The 22,802-nt window shown below is 41.4% G+C and overlaps 1 protein-coding gene across 3 annotated transcripts in view; it reads left to right on the forward strand.

Moving 5' to 3' along the window:
- The window catches only part of ALS2CL (ALS2 C-terminal like), a 645,425-nt gene that overhangs the window by 314,723 nt on the left and 307,900 nt on the right, over positions 1–22,802 (forward strand). For all 3 annotated transcript variants that reach the window (XR_013601601.1, XM_078662475.1, XM_078662474.1), the window contains exon 5: positions 9,320–9,385. Coding sequence is in view for 2 of the 3 variants with exons in the window: in XM_078662475.1 (XP_078518601.1) it covers positions 9,320–9,385 (66 nt within the window). In the remaining variant the exon portion in view is untranslated. The remainder of the gene's footprint in view (positions 1–9,319; positions 9,386–22,802) is intronic.

Genomic DNA, 22,802 nt, shown 5'->3' on the forward strand with positions numbered 1-22,802 from the left:
GGCTTCAATATAACTGCTTAAAATATAGATGCCAGGCTTGCTCATCAATAGTTGGCTCAATATTGGTCCTGCCATCAATTTTTCCAGTGTGGACCAGGTTCCAAAAGCCTCTACTATCTTTTGCATCCAAGGCAAACTTAATAGCCTGCCATCTATCTGTTTTCCATTCAGATTTTCCTTTTAGGCGGGTTTTCTTAAAAGCAGCCCTAGCTTCCCTAATACTCAAGTTATCACCCCCCTTGAGGGATGATAGTAGGGCTCGCTTTGCTTCCCTACAATTCCTGCTGTACCAGGGATTTTTATCGCTGCAGGGTTTGGCCTTATTATTACTATTGGAATAAAACAAATCCACCAGGGTAGAAACCAGGCCCCCATCAGGTCCTAGATTAATGAAATTTCCAGATATAAGACTTGCCTTCGATACATTTGGCGGAAGGGGTCTATTATTGTTCAACCAGTGAATTGTTTTATTCTTCAGTTCGAAATAGGATTCCATTCTACCAGTTTCCAGCTCTGGGACCCCAGCCAAAACAACAACATAGGGTGAACAATCAGGGGGGAGGTCGAAGTGGGGAAGGGTGTTCTTTTTACCAACATAAGCCCCCTTGGCAGCCACATTCAATTTTTCAGTCTGACCCTCTCCCATCAGTTGTTGAGCTTCTCTTTCTCCATAATTGCAGGCCTGATTTTGCTGTGCCTCTGGACCAGCTATAGTGCTCGCACAAGCTACTTCATTGCTTCTCGGGGGGAGGAAGGCCACAATGTCCTACCTGGTACAATGCGGCTTGCCGAAAAGCTAAATCTGACCTACTGACTACCCTCAAGGGAGGCAAAAACAGAGCTCTTATACAGGAAAGGAGAAAGGACTATAAGCGGATGATCACCCATGCCAAGGCCAAATGGGACAACGATAATTGGGAGAATCTGACCATCTCACTAGCTGTTAGGGACTCCCGGAAGTTTTGTCGATTAGTGAAGGCAGGGTCTGAGGGACTATCTCCCGCAATCGAGCCTAACATTTCAGCCGAGGTCTGGCAAGATCACTTCCAGACCCTGTACACGGATGGAGATAGGGCCTCAACCAATGTAATGCCCACTACTGGCACACTGATAGAGGGGGATCATTTCACAGAGGCAGAGTTTCGGGGGGCCATTTCATGGCTGGCTTCAGGAAAGGCGCCTGGCCTAGATGACCTTCCGGGCGACATCTTCAAACAAGAACCGGATATCTGGGCTCCCTATTTGTTCACAATTTTTAACGCCGTTCTGAGGGGCATGGAGGTGCCCTGTACTTGGCTGGGAGCAGAGATTGTCCCTATATTTAAGAAGGCCCATCAGCCTTATCGATGTGTCCCAAAAACTATTCGACAGGCTGATACTTGATCGCCTCCAAAACTGGATTGAGGAGTTCTCTATTCTTAGCCCCTATCAGGCGGGTTTCCGAAGGAAGATTTCAACAACGGACCAGATTTTCCGACTGAATCTTCTGTTCTGGAAAACTGCATTAATCGAGGGTGGCAGCCTCTACACGGTCTTTGTAGGCCTGCGCTCCGCCTTCGATTTGGTTCCAAGAGCTAGACTGTGGACCGTGTTGGCGGAGATGGGTATCCCTCCTGACATCCTGAACATCCTGACAAGAGAGCACCATGACAACTTTGCACGGGTCAGGTGCGGTAGAAACGGGATGCTTTCAGGAAGATTCCCCATTGACAGGGGGGTGAGGCAGGGTTGTGTGCTTGCACCGACCCTGTTCTGCCTCTTTGTCAACGGGGTAATCGTCCACCTGACTGGGATAGCATACATCGACGCTCCAAAGCTCAACGGCAGCAGGGTGCCCGCTATTATGTTTGCGGACGACACCCTGCTGTTGTCAAAATCCCCGATGGGAATACAACGGGTCTTGGATGGGTTTGAAAGCTTTTGTGCTGAGCGGGGACTGGAGATCAACGCCCTGAAAACTAAATACATGATTCTCAGTCCCCCACCTTCAACACCCCCCAATCCCACCATAGGCACACTGAGTTTAGAGGGGAGTCATACATTTGAGTATCTGGGGGTGACCATTAATCAAAATCTGACCTGGGATACACATCGGACAAAGGCTAACATTAAATTAGCTCAGTTAACGGATGGTATCTCCAGGATGGCAAACAGATCAACACACAAACCCCTCGGCCCAGTGCTCCAAATTTATAAAATGCAGGCCCGGGGGGCAGTCACACACGGGGGGGGGAGTTGTGGGTGCACATACCCGCCCAAAACCTGACAACCACTGAGAATAAAATTATCAGGCAGATGGTGGCCTTACCATCAAGCACCCCACTCTTCCCGCTCAGACTAGATCTGGGCTTAAGATCAATTGAGGAAGAGTTGGGATTAAAACCACTAACTTTCTGGCGACGAATCTGGAGTACCCTAGAGCTCTTGAGCTACCGGATGGAGTTACAAGAGATCTTATCTCTACCAAACATAATGAACATTCCCTGGCTAAAATATATCAAAAAGACATGTGAGAGCCTGGGTAGGCCAGAACTGTGGTTGGACCCAATAAATGCTTGTAGCAAGGTTTCGCGCAAATCTTTATCACAGGACTATTACGATTTCAAAATAGCATCTTTACTTCAGAATTCTCGTATGGGGTCTTTAACTCAATTATTCATTAAATCCAAAGACTCATACCATCGGGAACTTGTCCTTGATTCAATCAGCCCTGCCCTGACAAGAAAATTATTTTTACAGTGGAGGTATGGCACACTCCCTCTTAGAGCATTCAGCAGCACCTGGTCTCACCCCCCCACCCCAGAGCTATGTCCAGCATGTATGTACCATCAGGAAAATGATTTGCATGTCCTATTTTTCTCCAATGCCTATCAGAAACCCAGAAAGTATTGTCTCGTTCCCCTTCTCAAAAACCTGGGGTTCAGGCACTACTTGCCCGCTTACAGAGTACTAATGACGGACGTTTCACCTCCGATTGTGTTTGCGGTACCCAAATTCTTAACTGCGATGTGGCATATACGCACTCGTTGCATGCACTTTGACACAGATTCGGTATAATTTTTAAAACAATTTCATGCTTTGTTGACATTTAACTGATACACAGTGCATTCAATCGAGGATATTTTTAAATCGGATTTGTGTTTTATGATAGGCAAACCATTGTAACTGCCTGATTCTGTATAATTGGATGAAATCTGCTATGTCATATTTTTAAAACTACTGTAGAATGAACTTGTATTAACAAACTGCACTTTTTTAAACTTTGGATGTACTCTTTTATGATCTATTCGATCAAAATAAAGAATGAAATGAATGCTTCTCGTTGTATGGTCCATTGGTATTAGGGCGGAGCTGTGGGTCAGTACGGTGTTAGTAACAGAAAGACCCTGTGTACCATTTTTCGCAGGTTCGTGGACTTGGCCACAGTTCTCCATTTTATTCCTAATAGATCCAAGGCTAGACAGAGTGAGTTCTTCAAATTTTTCTAGCCTATTCTCAATTAGTGATAGTCTCTCTAATATGGGCTGCAAAGATGATGTTATGAGACCACCTACTTTTAACCAAAAACCCTCTTCCCACTAAGGCAATGTGTCCGCAGGATCAGCCGCATTCACGCTAATTGGAACAGGCAATGCCTCCTGAGGGCCTTCAATAGTTAGGGTCTCTACATTTGCCAAATCTCTGGTCTTATTAGGTTTCGGGATCTTTGGCTTTTTCCCCCTCTGGGGAGCTCCTCCTCGCTTCCTCCTGGCGGTCGCCCCTGCGTATGCTCCGAGGGTTTGGAGGGGACATCGGAGGCTTCCATAGAACGTGTAGGTATGCCACTATTTAAATTTGGGAGTAGGTTATAAGTAGTTGGCATAGTGTAGGAAGTCTCTCCAATCATGGAAATGATACCTTGATTTTGGGATAGTTGGCTATTGATCTGATTCGAGGACCCTGAAACAAGAGCAATGTGTGAACGCCGTTCTGGTGTACGTACGTTTGTCAAGCCCCCTAGTGATGATCGCTTGGCGAAAACAGGATCCAGTGAAAGTCGACGCTCTGTAATGGCTATCTCATGTGCCAAAACAGACGTAGCTTTCGTTATGAATTGGTCAAGTGTCCCAGCTACATAGCCACCCGCTGTAGCTTTCTTCCCCTTTCCTTTGCGCCCGGACATTGCTTAATCAATAGAGCAAGGTATAAACTGATGATACTTAATATGTACTTACAAAGCAGGGGCCACGCTTTGAAGGGTAAACGTTAGAGGGAGGGCCCAGCCCAGTCTCCTCCAGTCTCCAGCGTGCTCAAACGGGCCCGCCCTTGGCCCGGGCTTTGCCCGTCGCGCGCTCGCACGCGTCCTGCGGAGCGGGTGCCGCGAGCAGTTAAGAGCAGGCAACAGGAGGGGCCAATGTGCCTCAGGTGATACTGGTGCAGGGCTCATGGGACTTGTGGTCCGTCCCTCGCAGCAAACAGCAGGCAGGAGAGCAAAGTGACGGTCTCCCTTAGACTCCCTTGGCGATGCGGCCCCTGCAGAGCAGGGGCCGCGAGCAGTCAACAGGAGGGGCCAATGCGCCTCAGGTGATACTGGCGCAGGGCTTGTGGGACTTGTGGTCCATCCCTCGCAGCAAACAGCAGGCGGGAGAGCAAAGTGACGGTCTCCCTTAGACTCCCTCGGCGATGCAGCACCCGCAGAGCGGGTGCCGCGAGCAGTAAAGAGCAGGCAACAGGAGGGGCCAATGCGCCTCAGGTGATACTGGCGCAGGGCTCGTGGGACTTGTGGTCCGTCCCTCGCAGCAAACAGCAGGCGGGAGAGCAAAGTGACGGTCTCCCTTAGACTCCCTCGGCGATGCGGCACCCGCTGAGTGGGTGCCGCGAGCAGTTAAGAGCAGGCAACAGGAGGGGCCAATGCGCCTCAGGTGATACTGGCGCATGGCTCGTGGGACTTGTGGTCCGTCCCTCACAGCAAACAGCAGGCGGGAGAGCAAAGTGACGGTCTCCCTTAGACTCCCTTGGCGATGCAGCACCGCTGAAAAGTATCACAGATAGTTTTAAAAGGTTATTACAGTGAGGTTGCAAACAAGTGTATCTGGACCGCTTTAGTAAAGAGTAAAAATAGATATTTGCACCACCCTCGTATCCTGAGTAACATCAATAAAGCACTATTACACACCCTAGAACAAATTGAAATAAAACTAATCAATGACACACAAAAATGTGAGTGAAATAAGTTAGCTACTCCAGAAGTCACCAAGTTATTGTGCTTGCTAAGCCGATACTCACACCATAAGTATGTATGTATGAGACTTATATAGGGTGAACTTATCTTCAAAGCAAAAGAGCCCCCTACAGGAGAAGGGACTGACAACAAGGAGTAGCCATATGAGTAGTACACAATGGAAGGAAGGAAGAGTCAGAGGCGGGAGTTATATAGTAGGGATAGTGAGGGGGTTTTACAGTAGAGAGTGTGACATATTGGTGGGGGTACTATAGGAGGGTAGTTGTTGTGAGGGTATGTTTAGAAGACGGGTAAGGATGTGCATCATCACAATGATTAGATTTTGCTAGTGGATATGTCTTTTTAGTTCCTCAGGTTTGTCCTCTCTGCAATGTAAGTCTAAGTTACAACAGACACCTCTTGTTTAAATAATACCATGTCCTATCAACCATACCTGGGTTTGCATCTAATGTCACCCACACGTTCATGAGGTTTTGATTAGATGTTATTGGATTTCCCCAGATTTCATAATACTGGGATGGTATCAGAAAGGACAAGAGAATACGTGGACTCTATATAATTACATTTGAGACCTTGTATCATAATTGTCGTATTCCTTAGGTTTGAGGAACAATTTAGTTATGCATTTATTATCAGAGCATCACATGTCAATTGAAAATACCTGGCATGTGATATATGTAGTCATGTCTGATCCCAGCTCAGCATATGGTGCACATAACTGGGATGGTATCTGGCTTCTCCTCTACAATGATGTGCACACATAATGGCGTAGATTTAGTTTGCTGTGATTCTATGCCTCTTGTAGAATTGATGTAATGTGCTCTGAAATTTGATTATTGACACTGATTGTAATGATGTTTTAAGTTAATATGCTATAATATTAATTGTTATGCATTGTTTTGATTGGTTTGCATAGTTTTGCTGGTTCATTTAAACAAGCAAAATTGTTTTCATTTCCTCCCAGAGGCGGAGAAGGGATGCAGCCTGTGAGATCTTAATTCCAAACCCGTAGTCCATAACAGGAGAAGACTTATCGTCTTGTCTATCTTTATTGCACTTTGATATTTCTAGTCTAGTGATGTTACTGCAGCAGGTGTGGTAAACTGACCAGGCACCCCACTCTTATTGTAGATTTAGTGGAGTGCTGGACTTTACAGCACTTTTCAGGAGAAACAAGCTGTTGACAAATACATGGCCAGCAAAGGGAATCAGTGAAACTCCCTGAGGACGTGAGTGATTCTGAAGTACCTCCAGAGACCCTTGATTGGAATGGTTGCAACACTGGGCAGGCTCTTGAGAAAAGTCAGGGGTAACTTTAGGACAACATTCACCCACTGAGACAGTATTAAACCATTGTTTACACAGCTATTTTGGAATCACATATGTTAAGAAAGGCTTTTACTTTGCAGAGCAGGAATAATTGTTGGCAGGCTATTTCATTTTTGGATGCAGTGTGGGTTGCAAAACTTGAGGTGACTTTCTATACGGAAACCCATGGATTTGGTACTGTTGACTATTTATGAAGTAAATGCATCAAGGTGCTTTGCAGAGAGTGAGTTTACACTTGTTTGTTACCTGCTGTGATTGTTAGTGAGCACAAATTCCATTTTTGTGAGAAGTGTGCTTGGTGTATGTTTTTTCCATTCCGGTCTAAATTGTTTAAAAGCAGTCTTTAATTTGATTAATGCCATGCCCATAGGATAAATCCAGGATGAGGAGAGCATTTTCAAATTACTGGTGAATTGTGATGTTTTAAAGTAACAGTGCTCCAAAGGTTGGCTAATACTGCTGAAATTATGGAGTCATGGAGGACGCCGATCAAAAGGTGTGTATTGACCTGGTGGAAGACCTATTATGGATGAACTGGGACCTGTTCTTTAGAAAGGATACGAAACACTGCAAGACAAGGGCTCTGACACCCATTCTGATTGAGAAGGCATACAACATGGCTCTGTGGTATTGTCTTTATAGGGAACACGTTATATTAACCAAGGAAACTTACTGAATCATCTAGGATTATGGAGTTAAAGGTTGTGCTTTTAGGCTTATTCTGGTGTAGGGTAATCGTGATGATATGAGGAGCTTCTGTGTTGTCTTTTTATTGTTGCAGTTTGGTTGTCATTATTGATTGGTCTTTATTTCTCTATTTAGTGTTTGAATGGGAGGTCAGAAGTTGGGTGCCTGAAGTGCTTGATGGCCTTAAAGTGCAAATTGCTTCGGGTTGAGGCTTTGGTGATTACTATTGTGTAGTTTGTACTCTTAAGCTGTCTCTTGAGCTCCATGTGGGTGATGCAGAGGTAGTTCAGATCTGCAGGTCATCTTGTAGTTAAAGGTAGCGGGGTCATCAACTTATCTTCCGCTTCTATAGTGCAATCAATATCAAAATTATAATTACCTCAGTAGTTCGCCACTACGTGCTATCACTGCTAAACATTTATAAGAGTAATCTACTCTCCTATGTGAATGTAACCATAATCATTCATCTAGAATAGCGATTCTTCACCTTTTTACTTCTGTGGAACCCTTCTGAATCATTACTGGAAACTGGGAACCCTCACTGAGTTAATGGCAGCAGGGGCTCTGACTCTAAGCAATTTCTAGGATTTGAACCTCAAAACAATACAAGAAAATACACAAACAAGTATACATCAAACAAATACACAAAATATGAAATATTTTATTGAATTCACAAACAAATGTTTATTTATTGTTTATTACTCTGCTAATATTATTTAATTTTCCAAATGGTTGTGGAATGCCTAAGAAGCATTAAGGGATCACAGGTAAAGAACACTGATCTAGAATTCAGCAAACTTGTAGGGTAAAAGCTTGTGATTTCTTCTTTACTCTTTCAGTCCACATCATGGTAACCCTCACAATGTTCAATTTCTCATTTCCCAGTGTCACCTACCTTACTGTCACCCGACAACCCCTCTCTCTCTCTGTCTAGCACTGTATGTTCTGATGTAGCTGTTTAAAAAATACGAGTGCATATTCATTTTATCAAGTTTTGATAAGTAAAGTAGGCATTAACACAGTTAAAATGATATAGCCAATATTTTAGAGGAAACAACAAGACTGGCAACTCTAAAAATGTGCATTTAATACCAGGAATATGGGGAAGGGATATGTTCTGAGCTGAGACAGCTCTTTCAATATGTATGTCTAGAATATGATTAGAGTGTTCTCAGTCAGCAATCTCTTATGTCATATTCAATTTTGGACACATTATTTGCCTCTATCCAGATGATGTGTGATTTCTGATTGTTATATTTTGTACGTGTTGTATTGATCGTTAGTTCTCATAATTATACAAGATAGATTTATGTTTGTATATGTGCCAATTCGATATTGATATGATAAATGTTGAAAATGAAATGTAAATCTTAAAAAGAAATGTTGCTGCTCATTGTGGCGCAAATCATTTTTAAAAGGAATGATGGGATACACAAGCCTCAGTAGACATAATCGTGGATAACAAATTACTGCCACTTGTGTTTATATGACAAACTGTTTAAAAAACACACGTTTTGGACCAATATTGTATCTAGTGTAAAATGTTCAATTTGACCTAAAATATTTACTTTGAAAACATGACAAAGACCATTCACGAATTGAATAAAAGATATGAAAGCAATTTAAAATAATCAGAAATAAAAAAAAAGGTTGATCCCAAAAAGTATCCATTCATCCCAAATAGCAGTTTAATGTAAAATGTAAATGCAATTCTGATACCTAAATTTAACAGACAAAAATGAACAATTGGCGACTCAGATTCTAATCTGTTTTTTGAAAGACACTACAGCATCAGGGCAGCAATAAAGAGTTTTAAAAAATAGCGCAGTTTAACTTACTGGCCTGCCTCTCGTTTCTGACTACGCAGAGAGGGGTGAGAAGGAAAGCTGATTAATACAAAGAATGCAATGTTTACCTTATGCTCTCACAACATAAAGTGATGGTGGCAGCGTACCGGATTTATCATACGCTGTGGTTTCTTTTCACAAGAGAAACTGTCCTAATAGTTATGTGCTTCTGAAAGCAGAAATTGTTGTTTCTCCTCATTGTAGAAATGAATAATCCTTCTCTTTTTATTTGCAGATATTTCACGTCGTTCACGAATTTCGTTGTTGTCCAGGGCTTTGACAGAGCAGCAAAGCTGACAAGGTTAGTCTCAGTTAAGGAGCCATATTCTAGTGTTATTCTCACATGAATCTTACAACATAGGTTGATCATATGCAAATAATGAGAGTTTCTCCCTCTGGATACCTGGAAATGTAGCATTACTTGCCAATTTCCAGTGACACAAATGGATTTGCGTTATGCCCCTGCACGAAACCTAGCGTCAAAGATTTCCCTCTTCGGGAGACCCAGCACTTGCTTGTAAACCCACTAAACAAGTGCAGTGGACGGTGCAGGTAAGCGCTGTGGGCGGTGCAGGAGGGGCTGGAAGTCAACAGATGACAGAATAGGATTTATTTATTTAATTTACCTTATTCCATCGTCTATCGACTTCACCCCCTCCCTCCCTGCCCCACTGCCCCACCGGCCGCTGCACCTAAAGAAGGCTGTCGCTGCCAGCCTCCGTTTTAGCGCTCATGAAGGTCATTTGATGGGTAGAAGGATGCTTGAAGAATATTTCCGTCTTCAATGGTTTTGGTGTCAGAAGTGTGGTACTTCTCATCCAATTGTTGCCTAAATTTCTTGGGTGGTAATTCTTTATAAACTAATATTGTCTTAAAGTCATACAAGGACCGTGGCTGTCTATTCATCAAAATGCCAGGGGTAGTGAAAATCACATAATCACCCCTTTATCTTCTGTAGACAAAATAGGGCTGACTGCCTGTCATACCCTGAACAGCCTCCTATTTGGTGCAGAACGGTATTCGTGGAGGCCAAGGAGTGGGAAGGACAATAAAAGTAAGAAGACCCATATGCTATCTAAGCAGCTTCAAGTTTCAGTACACGGTTGATTAATTTGGGTATGAACTAGAAAAGCAAGGGTAGACAAAGGGAGCAAGTGAACGGGAGACAATTTAATGAGTGTGGGGTGATGAGGAATACACAGCTCAAAAATCTGTAATTTGGTGGGACCGCCTTTATGATCCCAATTCAAACTTCATAGATCCACGAATCTTTCAACTAAGAAATGCTAATTCTTATCAAAATTTGCCACTCCATCAAATTTGCTAAAACCCATTGAAAGATCAGTCCAATAAATAATCCTCTCACTTATCCACCCAACCTACGAATTATTGTTATGGAGGACTCATCATTAAGTAGACATACATCCTGGATTAGTTCCCCTAGGTCCTTGATCACAGACATCGAAGAAGGCTGAAGAAAAACCTAAGCCACCCCTGGAATTAACTCTACCTGCATCCACCAAGAGAAGCTGAAGGAGGCCTGCCCTGATAACCTGGATTAACCCAGCCAAGGACCCAGGTGCCAAGAGTAGCACTCAATGGTGTGTGAAAAGACCACGGGAGAGAAAGCAACACAACAAAGGGAGAGCATCCCCAGCTGGAACGGAAGGCATGTCGCACCACAAAGTCTACCAATTGACAAGTGCTAACTTGAAATAAAGAGCACAGAGTCCAGAATAAAGCAATTGGCCCACACCCCTTATATTAAAGAAGGGGTCAGCCAGGGGACAATTTAAGCACATTTCCCTGGAGAGGTAAGCCTTCATAGAGAGGTGGTAAAGATTGTGGGCAGTTGTGTTGGCTTCTCGTTGAGGTGAGCAGATTAAAATGAGGGAGGCTCGTTTTCCCACAAGACATACTTTGTGGTGGGGTGCCTCATGCTCCAATCTTATTTCCACTCCATAGTTATTTGTGTTTTCAAATGGTGGGTACTGGATTAACCTGTTCCACCTTTTGTGATTGCTGCTCATAATATTGCATCTCTGTATGCTGCCATTTGTTTCCTATATTTGGCGACAATGAGAAAGTCTCCTAATCCTCCAATGCCAATGTGTAGCGTCTTCCAACCCTCTCTGCCCTGGCGACAACAAGTCCACAATCTGTGCCATCAAGCCAATTAGTTTCTGCCCGTCACAGCCAGTCATAATCGACGTAGGCAAAGTCTGTCCCAGGCCCTCTATGTTCAACTACTCCCCTCTACTATTTTCATGAAACAAGATATGATATACAACAAAGACATTTTGCTAACCTTAAGGCAATCCGTTTTGTACCTACTCACCTTTACGTTCCCGCAGTCCAAGTGCCAGTTTCAGCCATTGTGAAAGACTGTGCTAGAAAGCTCCTTGTGATAAGGTCCTGGGAATTAGCCTACAAGATCCATACATGTGAAACTATGGGGGTGGGCATCTTATGATCGAAATAAGCATGGCGATGTACAGGTGCCAGAACATTATTGGCTCACCATATACCCCGTGGGAATGAGTAGCAAATTTTAAATGGGCTATGTTGGAATGAAGCTGGGAATTGTGGTCATCCTGACATGCTTCCTTGCTCTAAGTCAGGTTATTGTGCACATTTGTATATCTCAGCACACTTAATGCAAAACATTAAGGGCCAGATGTATGAAGCATTTTACCGGTCGTAAACACTCCATCTGGCCGCTTGCGACCAGTAAAATGCTTTTTGGTATGTACAAAAGGCAAAATGTGACTCTGTAACGTGTTACTGAATCACATTGTGCTTTTGCAATTTAGTATTAGGAAAGCGCGTATTTAGGGCGTCCATCCCTAATACCAAATAGCACTGGTATGTAGGAATGTTTTGCATCCCGGAATGTGGTCGCAAAACATTCGCAGTTACGACCAACTTCAAGATTGTGGTAACCCATTTGCAAATTGGAAGTGGTCCCCAAGGGACCCTTTCCATTTTGTGAATGAGGGCACCAACATTTTTTAGGAGAAGGCACTGGTCCCACGGACCACTGCCTTCTTTTAAAAAATGGAAAGGAAACTTTTCATTTTTCTTTTTAAAATGCATCCTTTTTACCTTCAAGAAAAAGGGCTTTAGTTAAAAACTATTTTTTTAGTTCAAAACAACCACAGACATGGTGTTCTGCAGACCCCAGCAGGCCACCATCCTCATGAGTGCTAGCCATTTCCAATGGGTCACAAATTGGGATCTACCGCATGAATATTAATGAGGTAGGTAATTTCCGACCCATTGGAAGTCGCAGAAAGTGTTTGTGCATGCCGTCTTGAGATTTCCCGATTGCGAATCACAAGGATGCTCAATAGGGAATCGCAAAACGGTTTCTTAGTACATCTGGCCCTAAGGATCTAACTAATTCAGGTGCAGTTGTAAGGAGTAATGCTAATGAAGATTTCATTTTTTTTTTTTTTTTTTGCCTGAGACATAAGGTTCACTTAAGACGTTTTCCTATGGTGCAGAATTTATAGTTACCAATTAACACCCTGAAACTCGAGGGTTTATAGCCTGCTGTAACTGAAGCATGGCATTTACACAAAAAGCTTATTCAATGTCCTTGTTTCAGTGGTATCTATAAGTAAGCATATGTCACAGCTGTTGTCTTGCTTTTAAATTGTGTTGTGAGGAAAGATGCAAGATTTTCTTTATGCTACTGTCTGATGCTGACTCATTTGGTTACATTTACACGTTCAAGGTTTAGTTTCTTTCTTTCTCAACATCGTTATATGCACATAAAGAGAAACAATTGATCGTGGCCCAGTGGGTAAGGTCTACCACTCAGCGGCTGAAGGTTCAAAGTTGGCATCTTGCTGTAATTTTAGTGGGGTGTTCTTGCAGTGCTTTCTTAACCCCTTGGCCACGGCGGTAATTCCGCCGCGGCACTGGTGGGGAAGGGGGGGTCCCGTGGCGCTGCCATGCTCTTGACGGAACCACTCCGTCACGAGCCACGGGCGCGCTGTGCTTATGACTGAGTGGTTCCATCGCGGCTCCGCCCACTCACTAATTCGCCCGCACTGGCAGGGAATCAGTGCAGAATGGGCGGAGCGGCTGCGGCGTGATGGAACCACTCCATCATAAGCACAGCGCGCCCGTGGCTCGTGACGGAGTGGTTCCGTCACTAGCATGGAAGGAGTTAAAAAATGATCTCGTCACACATGTCGGTTAATTACTTGTTGGAAGGACCCCTTCCCAAATTGAGTAGAAAAGGTGTTATACATTTCTAGACTAATACATTTCAAGTAGAGTTTGTGAGAATTGCATCACAAGGTATAAGAGCATTGCTGTGCCATTCTTAGTTATCTTACAGCTCTCATAGCCACCAAAATGCATTCCTGGCTACCGATTCTAAGAGGGCACCCATGTATTGGTAGGCACATGGTGCGTTCTGTATCAGTATAAGACAATCGTGTTGCTACAGTAATCTGTTTTCTGGAGACTGCTACCTAGGTTGTCGCCAGAGTTGGATTGGGACCAAAATTACTCCCGGGCACCCCAAAAAAAGGCCCATATTTGTGGATCGCAACCTTTTCTGAAGCCTTGCGTTGTTAGTACCAGGTGACTGATTCTGGGTTAATATTGATGTAAAGAAAGCCTTTTATAGCTTGTAAAGTCTGTATCATAACACAGGACTTAAAATTCCATCATTCCACTGCATCTTACCCATTATTCTCCTGACACTTATCTTCAGGTCCATGTTTCCACCAATGAGTAAACTTATATTAAGAGTCTGTTCTACAATTCCCACCCCCTTTCTGAAATCATACTTAGTCACTGTCACAACTGAATCTTCCTCTTTCCCGTTCTACAGTCTTTAGAGTATTACTCTCACAGTCAGCTTCAAAAGTGAATCCAGCTGGGAGATTGGCCGCTAGCAAGTTGGAGATCCCGTCTCCCTTTTTAAAAATTTGACAATTCAGGAGATAGACCAAGAAAAGCATTCTTAATATCCCCATCCTCAACACTATCATTAAGGTTTCGATTTGTGGGCAGGTAATATCAACACTTTCTGCAATATGGTCACTGAGGCCATTTAAATGTGTACTAATCCTAATAAATAAATACCTAAATGCCCAAGTGGATAATATAAAATCAGTAGATCTCTATTCTCTGCTCATAAAAGTGTACTCAAATGAGGCTTGTGGGTCAGAGACCTCATTGGCAATGGTCAAATCAAAATTAAAAATTACATTATTTAAATTCTCACTGTACACATTTGTGACCAAAGTGAGATGTCCCCTGATCAATGTGGTCAAAGTGTCAGCATACTTACCTAGCGGGACAGTAACAAAGGCAGGATATTGAAATCCCCTCTCTCCAAATCACAAAGTTATCCTTGCTTTTCACAAAGCAAACCGTTTCCAATTCTCTTGAAATACTATAAATCGCACCTACTTTCTTCGAAGTAAAAATATTTTTTTAATAGTAAAAAATGTATAAATGCATACTCCTAGCGATTTCAAAACCAATAACCTAATATTAAATCCAGTTTTTTATTAAAACAAACTTTTCCTGCCATCAAGGTGAAAACATAGGTAATGTGACCTGCCTTTGCTTTGCCTGCCAGGGAGGCGACTGGCAGAGTATGGAATGTAAGATAAGCATTAATATGGTAACAATCAATGGCTCATGTTTCCTAAAGGCACAAAATCGCAAACTGCTTAACAAAAAAAGAGAACCAGTCATAATTCTGGATCTTGTTGTTAATACATCTATGACACTACATACACTGTACAACACAGTCCTCCAGTCTATTGTACAAAACTCCACTTAACAACACTCCACTTGATGCCACTGGGCTCTACAATGTTGAAAACATTTTTTTTTTAAAGGAAAAAAATAAAATTAATTGAAAAAGCCAAAACCTTAATTATAGTTAGCAAAACTTTATTTATTCTTTCTATGCAAACCAAACTTACACTACTCAAACGTTAGAAATTCTAAAGTTATACTTATACCTTAAGTTCAGATTTTCCACAGCTAGGGTCAGTAGAAAATCATGATTTTATTAAAGACACGGAGGCTAACATTATGCATAACTGGTTATTGCCCAAACACAGCGGCAACTAGAACTTTACATTAGAACAGCAGAATAGGAATCTTAACCATTTCCAATCATTTATAACACCTGTAACCAAGCAGCCATCTTCCTTATTTTTTGCTGTGAATAAACTGAACATTCTTCTGCGATAGGAGTTCAAATACATCCCAAACTTCATTGTTGCTCTCAATTATTTCCTGCAATCAAAATACCTTTTTTAGGTGTGGGGGGGGTATATACTGGGAGGGATAATATTAGCCTATGTGTCTTTAAAAAAATCATTATTTTCTACCCAGCCCTGCTTTGGAAAAAACTGAAATCTTAGGCAAAGCACAGAGGCCAAGATAGTGCATTTTCGAAGACTTGCCATAACATTCCTCATAACGCACTACACTGGCTTGAAATAATATTTTTTAAACACAAAAGCTGTTGCTTAATCTTCTGAAGCCAGAATACTTCCTACACTTCCTCCTACCAAATAAGCTTTTGAAGCCATTGCCCCAAATCTTGAAATATTGATCCCTGCTTTTTTCATGACCTCCTTAAGCCACTTCACTAGAGATTGGCTGGAAACAGGCTTATGAGGACACCTGAATGAAAGCAATAGTTTAGATTAACCTTGACCCTGTACAGTCACAGTTCTGTTCTCATATTCCTTCAAAAACCTTAATACACATAACTTATAATTTTCCTCCATGTTAAGGTAAAAAAATGGTACTGAACGTAGTCTTAATTCATTTCCTAATGTATAAACACACACCTTCCTGAAAATAACTACTTGCCATAATGTATGAAATGTTTCTAAAAGAAATCAAACAAATTAGCATAGCCAACTTTAACAAAAACTCTTTCAAAGTCAAGAACTAGTTTTCTCTCCAACTTGACTGCTCTTCAAAACTAAATCAACATCCCAAAGAGACGAATAACTCAGACCTGGAGGTAGCTTCAAGCACACACTCCGTATCTACCTCTTCACCACATCATGTTACCCAATATACAATCCACCCACTAACTCATGACCTGCTTAAATAGCTGATCTGTTTAAATTCACTGTACTATAAGAACTTCAGCCTAAAAAGACCTCTGTCAAATAGTTGACAATACTTACCACAGATGTTAAAATGGATTCCTTCTTTTCTTGTTCCTAGTGCCCTGGTATCCTTAATAAGCTTTGTAGTCTCTGACAATAAGCCTTGCACGTGCCAAAGTCTCCCGAAATGGTAGTCCAGTATGGATTCAGAAGTGGTATTGGGACGGTGGAACAATGTGTAAACCTGGAGCTACTGATAGGGGAATATACTCTAGCCAAGGAAGGGGTTTTACATCTTTGCTTTGTCTATCTCACTAGCACTTTCGAACCATGCAAAATTATGGCAAACATTGAAAGGGCTAGGTGCTCCAATTGATATTATCATATATTTATCCCAGATTTACCCTTTTTTGACCTCTCGAGTACAGTTTGGTACAAAGGGTGAATGTACCCCGGACTTCAGGGTAACACGCGGAATACGACATGGATGTGTTAAAGCATCCCTCTTATTTCCTTTATATATTATTAAAGTTCATCCCTTTTTACAAAACCAAAATGGAGTGGAGAAGTGTGGCTCAATGGTTAGAGCGGCAGACCCTGATGCAGAGGTCTAGAAAAATATCATTAGTCAAGGATATAAATGCTTTATTGAAGGCAAGATAGATGATTGTCCCAAATTAGCACTGAAATGGGCTTCACGGTTCACGACTGGTATTAGTCCAAATGATATTTCCTTTTTTTTAAACAAAATTGATACATTAACCCACTCTTCAAGTCTAAAACTTCAAGCATACAAAACGATATGCCAACTTTACTATACCCCTTTACAAATAAGTAAATGGTCCCCCAACAACATTCTCAACGATCGCACTAAATGCCCAAAGTGTCATACTCAGGCTACTGATTTAGAACATATGCTGGTTCTATGTCCTGTTCTTATTCCATTCTGGGACGGTATAGAAAATATTTTGAGATCAAAACACTTAATCGAGGTACCATTATCATCAGACATGATTCTTTTAGGCTTGCAACTTAACTCTCTCCCACTCCAAGACCTAATTTTTATCCTATTAGCATGTGCAAGGCTGGTTATAGCTCGAGCATGGATATCGGAACAATCACCTCATGCAAATGAATGGTGGTGCTTAGTGACCGAGATACATCACATGGAATTACTGTTAGCTAGGAAAAGAGGTGCTAAAGCTCTGGTTAAAATAGATAGAATTTGGGGTTGCTTGTTTCCTACTTGTGATTTGAACTAATGTGAAATTGAGCTCTGTTTTTTTTTTTTTTTTTTACTATTTTGTAATTTTAATTTATTCATTCCATTCCCTTTTTTTTTTTTTTTTCTTTTTTTTCTCTTTCTTCTTTCACTGCTTCTTGAAAGATTTACGCTGATTTTGGAAAATTTTGTTAAAACGAAATAATTTGTATGTGCTTAAAATGCCTGTGTCACCTTTAAATAAAAATGTTTTAAAAAAAAAAGAAAAAAAAAAAAAAGATCTCTATTCTCTGCTCATAAAAGTGTACTCAAATGAGGCTTGTGGGTCAGAGACCTCATTGGCAATGGTCAAATCAAAATTAAAAATTACATTATTTAAATTCTCACTGTACACATTTGTGACCAAAGTGAGATGTCCCCTGATCAATGTGGTCAAAGTGTCAGCATACTTACCTAGCGGGACAGTAACAAAGGCAGGATATTGAAATCCCCTCTCTCCAAATCACAAAGTTATCCCTGCTTTTCACAAAGCAAACCGTTTCCAATTCTCTTGAAATACTATAAATCGCACCTACTTTCTTCGAAGTAAAAATATTTTTTTAATAGTAAAAAATGTATAAATGCATACTCCTAGCGATTTCAAAACCAATAACCTAATATTAAATCCAGTTTTTTATTAAAACAAACTTTTCCTGCCATCAAGGTGAAAACATAGGTAATGTGACCTGCCTTTGCTTTGCCTGCCAGGGAGGCGACTGGCAGGGTATGGAATGTAAGATAAGCATTAATATGGTAACAATCAATGGCTCATGTTTCCTAAAGGCACAAAATCGCAAACTGCTTAACAAAAAAAGAGAACCAGTCATAATTCTGGATCTTGTTGTTAATACATCTATGACACTACATACACTGTACAACACAGTCCTCCAGTCTATTGTACAAAACTCCACTTAACAACACTCCACTTGATGCCACTGGGCTCTACAATGTTGAAAACATTTTTTTTTTAAAGGAAAAAAATAAAATTAATTGAAAAAGCCAAAACCTTAATTATAGTTAGCAAAACTTTTTTTATTCTTTCTATGCAAACCAAACTTACACTACTCAAACGTTAGAAATTCTAAAGTTATACTTATACCTTAAGTTCAGATTTTCCACAGCTAGGGTCAGTAGAAAATCATGATTTTATTAAAGACACGGAGGCTAACATTATGCATAACTGGTTATTGTCCACACACAGCGGCAACTAGAACTTTACATTAGAACAGCAGAATAGGAATCTTAACCATTTCCAATCATTTATAACACCTGTAACCAAGCAGCCATCATCTTTATTTTTTGCTGTGAATAAACTGAACATTCTTCTGCGATAGGAGTTCAAATACATCCCAAACTTCATTGTTGCTCTCAATTATTTCCTGCAATCAAAATACCTTTTTTAGGTGTGTGGGGGGGGTATATACTGGGAGGGATAATATTAGCCTATGTGTCTTTAAAAAAATCATGATTTTCTACCCAGCCCTGCTTTGGAAAAAACTGAAATCTTAGGCAAAGCACAGAGGCCAAGATAGTGCATTTTCGAAGACTTGCCATAACATTCCTCATAACGCACTACACTGGCTTGAAATAATATTTTTTAAACACAAAAGCTGTTGCTTAATCTTCTGAAGCCAGAATACTTCCTACACTTCCTCCTACCAAATAAGCTTTTGAAGCCATTGCCCCAAATCTTGAAATATTGATCCCTGCTTTTTTCATGACCTCCTTAAGCCACTTCACTAGAGATTGGCTGGAAACAGGCTTATGAGGACACCTGAATGAAAGCAATAGTTTAGATTAACCTTGACCCTGTACAGTCACAGTTCTGTTCTCATATTCCTTCAAAAACCTTAATACACATAACTTATAATTTTCCTCCAAGTTAAGGTAAAAAAATGGTACTGAACGCAGTCTTAATTCATTTCCTAATGTATAAACACACACCTTCCTGAAAATAACTACTTGCCATAATGTATGAAATGTTTCTAAAAGAAATCAAACAAATTAGCATAGCCAACTTTAACAAAAACTCTTTCAAAGTCAAGAACTAGTTTTCTCTCCAACTTGACTGCTCTTCAAAACTAAATCAACATCCCAAAGAGACGAATAACTCAGACCTGGAGGTAGCTTCAAGCACACACTCCGTATCTACCTCTTCACCACATCATGTTACCCAATATACAATCCACCCACTAACTCATGACCTGCTTAAATAGCTGATCTGTTTAAATTCACTGTACTATAAGAACTTCAGCCTAAAAAGACCTCTGTCAAATAGTTGACAATACTTACCACAGATGTTAAAATGGATTCCTTCTTTTCTTGTTCCTAGTGCCCTGGTATCCTTAATAAGCTTTGTAGTCTCTGACAATAAGCCTTGCACGTGCCAAAGTCTCCCGAAATGGTAGTCCAGTATGGATTCAGAAGTGGTATTGGGACGGTGGAACAATGTGTAAACCTGGAGCTACTGATAGGGGAATATACTCTAGCCAAGGAAGGGGTTTTACATCTTTGCTTTGTCTATCTCACTAGCACTTTCGAACCATGCAAAATTATGGCAAACATTGAAAGGGCTAGGTGCTCCAATTGATATTATCATATATTTATCCCAGATTTACCCTTTTTTGACCTCTCGAGTACAGTTTGGTACAAAGGGTGAATGTACCCCGGACTTCAGGGTAACACGCGGAATACGACATGGATGTGTTAAAGCATCCCTCTTATTTCCTTTATATATTATTAAAGTTCATCCCTTTTTACAAAACCAAAATGGAGTGGAGAAGTGTGGCTCAATGGTTAGAGCGGCAGACCCTGATGCAGAGGTCTAGCCTGGGACCAGGGTTCAATTCTCCGCCCTGGCGGGTCTTGGGCTAAAAAATTCCACGGACCTGATAATTCTCGCCTCGGTGCCAATTCCAATCATGGAGTCCCACTCTGCAACTCTGGGCAATAGCTTGCTTAATCTCCACAACGGCCCCCACAATGCTAAGGATGCCTGGCCTCCACCTTGGGGACACCTCACAGAGAAAGCCAGGATGGGTTCCACAGCGGCATTCGTACAAGCGCCTCGAGACCCTTGCGGGTGAGTAGTGCGCTATACAAGTATCAATTTACATTTACATTTACATTTACAAAATGTAGACGTGCCAAAAGTTGGGGCACGTCCCACCCCAGTACTTTTATATGCAGGCGACTCTGTCTTGTTATCAAGGACAGCGAACGGTCTGCAATGTCTAATAGAAAAATCTGTGCAGTACATAACTGAAAAAGACCTCCAGCCTAATCTTAACAAAACCTTTGTCATGACATGCGGGAATAATAGACTGAAGAATAGATTACATCATGTGGGAGGGGCTATAATTAACAGAGTTTCAACTTTTTTATACCTGGGATTACTTTTAAATACGAGCGGTACCTGGAAAACACACATATAATCATGCAATCTGAAATTTTTAAGAACAACAGAGGGTATTCTCAGATTTTCAGCAAAAATAGGAAATAAACCCATACTGGAAATTCTTGCCCTGTATAGGAGTAAGTGTGCCACAGGTGTCTGCTATGGGGCTGCTATATTGTGGAAGGCCAATACTTCCTCCTTACAAACTCAAGAAAATAAGTTTTTAAAAAGAGTGTTCGCAGTCCCAAGTTCCACAGCCAATTATATAGTACATAAAGAGCTGTCCGTACCGTACTTGAGTGATCTTATAAGTACAGCAGGTCTCACCTTTTGGCAAGAAATTTGGGCGAAAGACGAGACCAAGTTCACAAAGGATTTAATCATGGACTGCTTGGCCCTTGACCATAGTAGAAAGAAAGATGGGCACACAAACATACCTAATCACGGTAAGAAACACTCAACATAGATTCTACCTAACAAGGCTGAGGCTTGGCACACTACACTATATAATAGTATTTCTCCTTTCGTTTTCAAGGACCTGCTATGGGAAGGTGGTGGACATCGGGCTGTACAAGACCCAGGGAAGGCGGGCCGCATGGTCCCCCTCACCATTAAATTTAATTTGTGGCCCCGGGGAGGTGGTGGTCCCCGGGGCCTTAAGTGCACAAGGAGGGTATCTGTGTGGTCCCCCTCCAATTTATTTAGAATGCCTGGGGAGGTAGTGCTCCCAAGGCTTTTAAAAGCACCTCAGGAGGGGGGCTGTGTGTCCCCCCCACATTAAAAATGACAATCGACCTGTCCCGGGAAGGCGGTGGGCTACGGGGCCAAGATTAGTAATGGAGAGGGGGCCCTTCCCATTTTATATATATAAAGAAGCCCCCAGGACCTAGCCCAGGACCTAGCCCACCGAGGGCTAAGCATTAAACAAGCATGGTTGACCTCACTTTTTTTTGCCACAAATTCATGAATATTCATGATTTTGTGGCAAACATTTGTAAAAAAAAAAGGCTTTATTGCCCTGTTGGGATCCCCTGACATAAGCAGTGCATTGCGTGGGTGTAAGTTATACTTAACTCAGGAAAGAAAACTGCAGAATTTCACTGGTTTTCTATAAGTGAAATTTGATCCGAACCCTGTAATCTTTGTTTTTTTTGGCTGGTTGGCTGCGGAGGTTTGAAGGTTTACACGGAAACGAATGAAGATTATACCAATATATGCTCCCTCGCATCATTACTCCACAAAACGTGAGATACATGGGCGCCAAGCACCAGAACACTCCACAGCGGTTTTCCTTATGCAGGTGTAGATTGTATTAATGTGCAAAAAAATCCACCAAGCGCCCCCCCAAAAAAAGTTTAAATTCAAGGGTGAATTTAAAAAAGACTTTTGGTGGCCACATATATATTAACAGCAGGAGTCTGTGTGTATCCTGCTGGAAGCAACAAGTGATGAGTGAAAACGTAGTGTACAGAGTTGATAATTATTTAAAAGATGGATGGAAAGGAGCTGTTTTTACTGGACAGAATTCAGAATTGTAATGGGCTAAAGCATTAAGTGGCATTCCTTTGGCTTTTTTTCACTCCCCTTCCTAGATTTTATTCAGTAGATTTGTGTGAATAAGAAGGGATGCCTTGGATATTATTCTAGTTTTTGGAAAATATTTATAGATATGTCATGTAGTAAATGTTGTTTTTGATAGAAAGAGATTACAAGTATGTAAATAAATAGTGAATGTCTTGATTATGTGTAGATTATATAGGTATGTGGAGTAATAAAGATGAGACAACACCAGAGATCATCTTCCTTTAATTAATTGAGGGAATAATAGATATTTGCATAATTGAAAATGGTAGGATTCATTAACTGATAAGTAATGGGGAGGTGTATCCATATTGAAATTAGAGTTTAAGAAAAGTGCCTTGGTACTCAATAGATTCAAAAGCCTACC

This window comes from Lissotriton helveticus, chromosome 10 (assembly GCF_964261635.1).
Source record: "Lissotriton helveticus chromosome 10, aLisHel1.1, whole genome shotgun sequence".
NCBI lineage: Eukaryota > Metazoa > Chordata > Amphibia > Caudata > Salamandridae > Lissotriton > Lissotriton helveticus.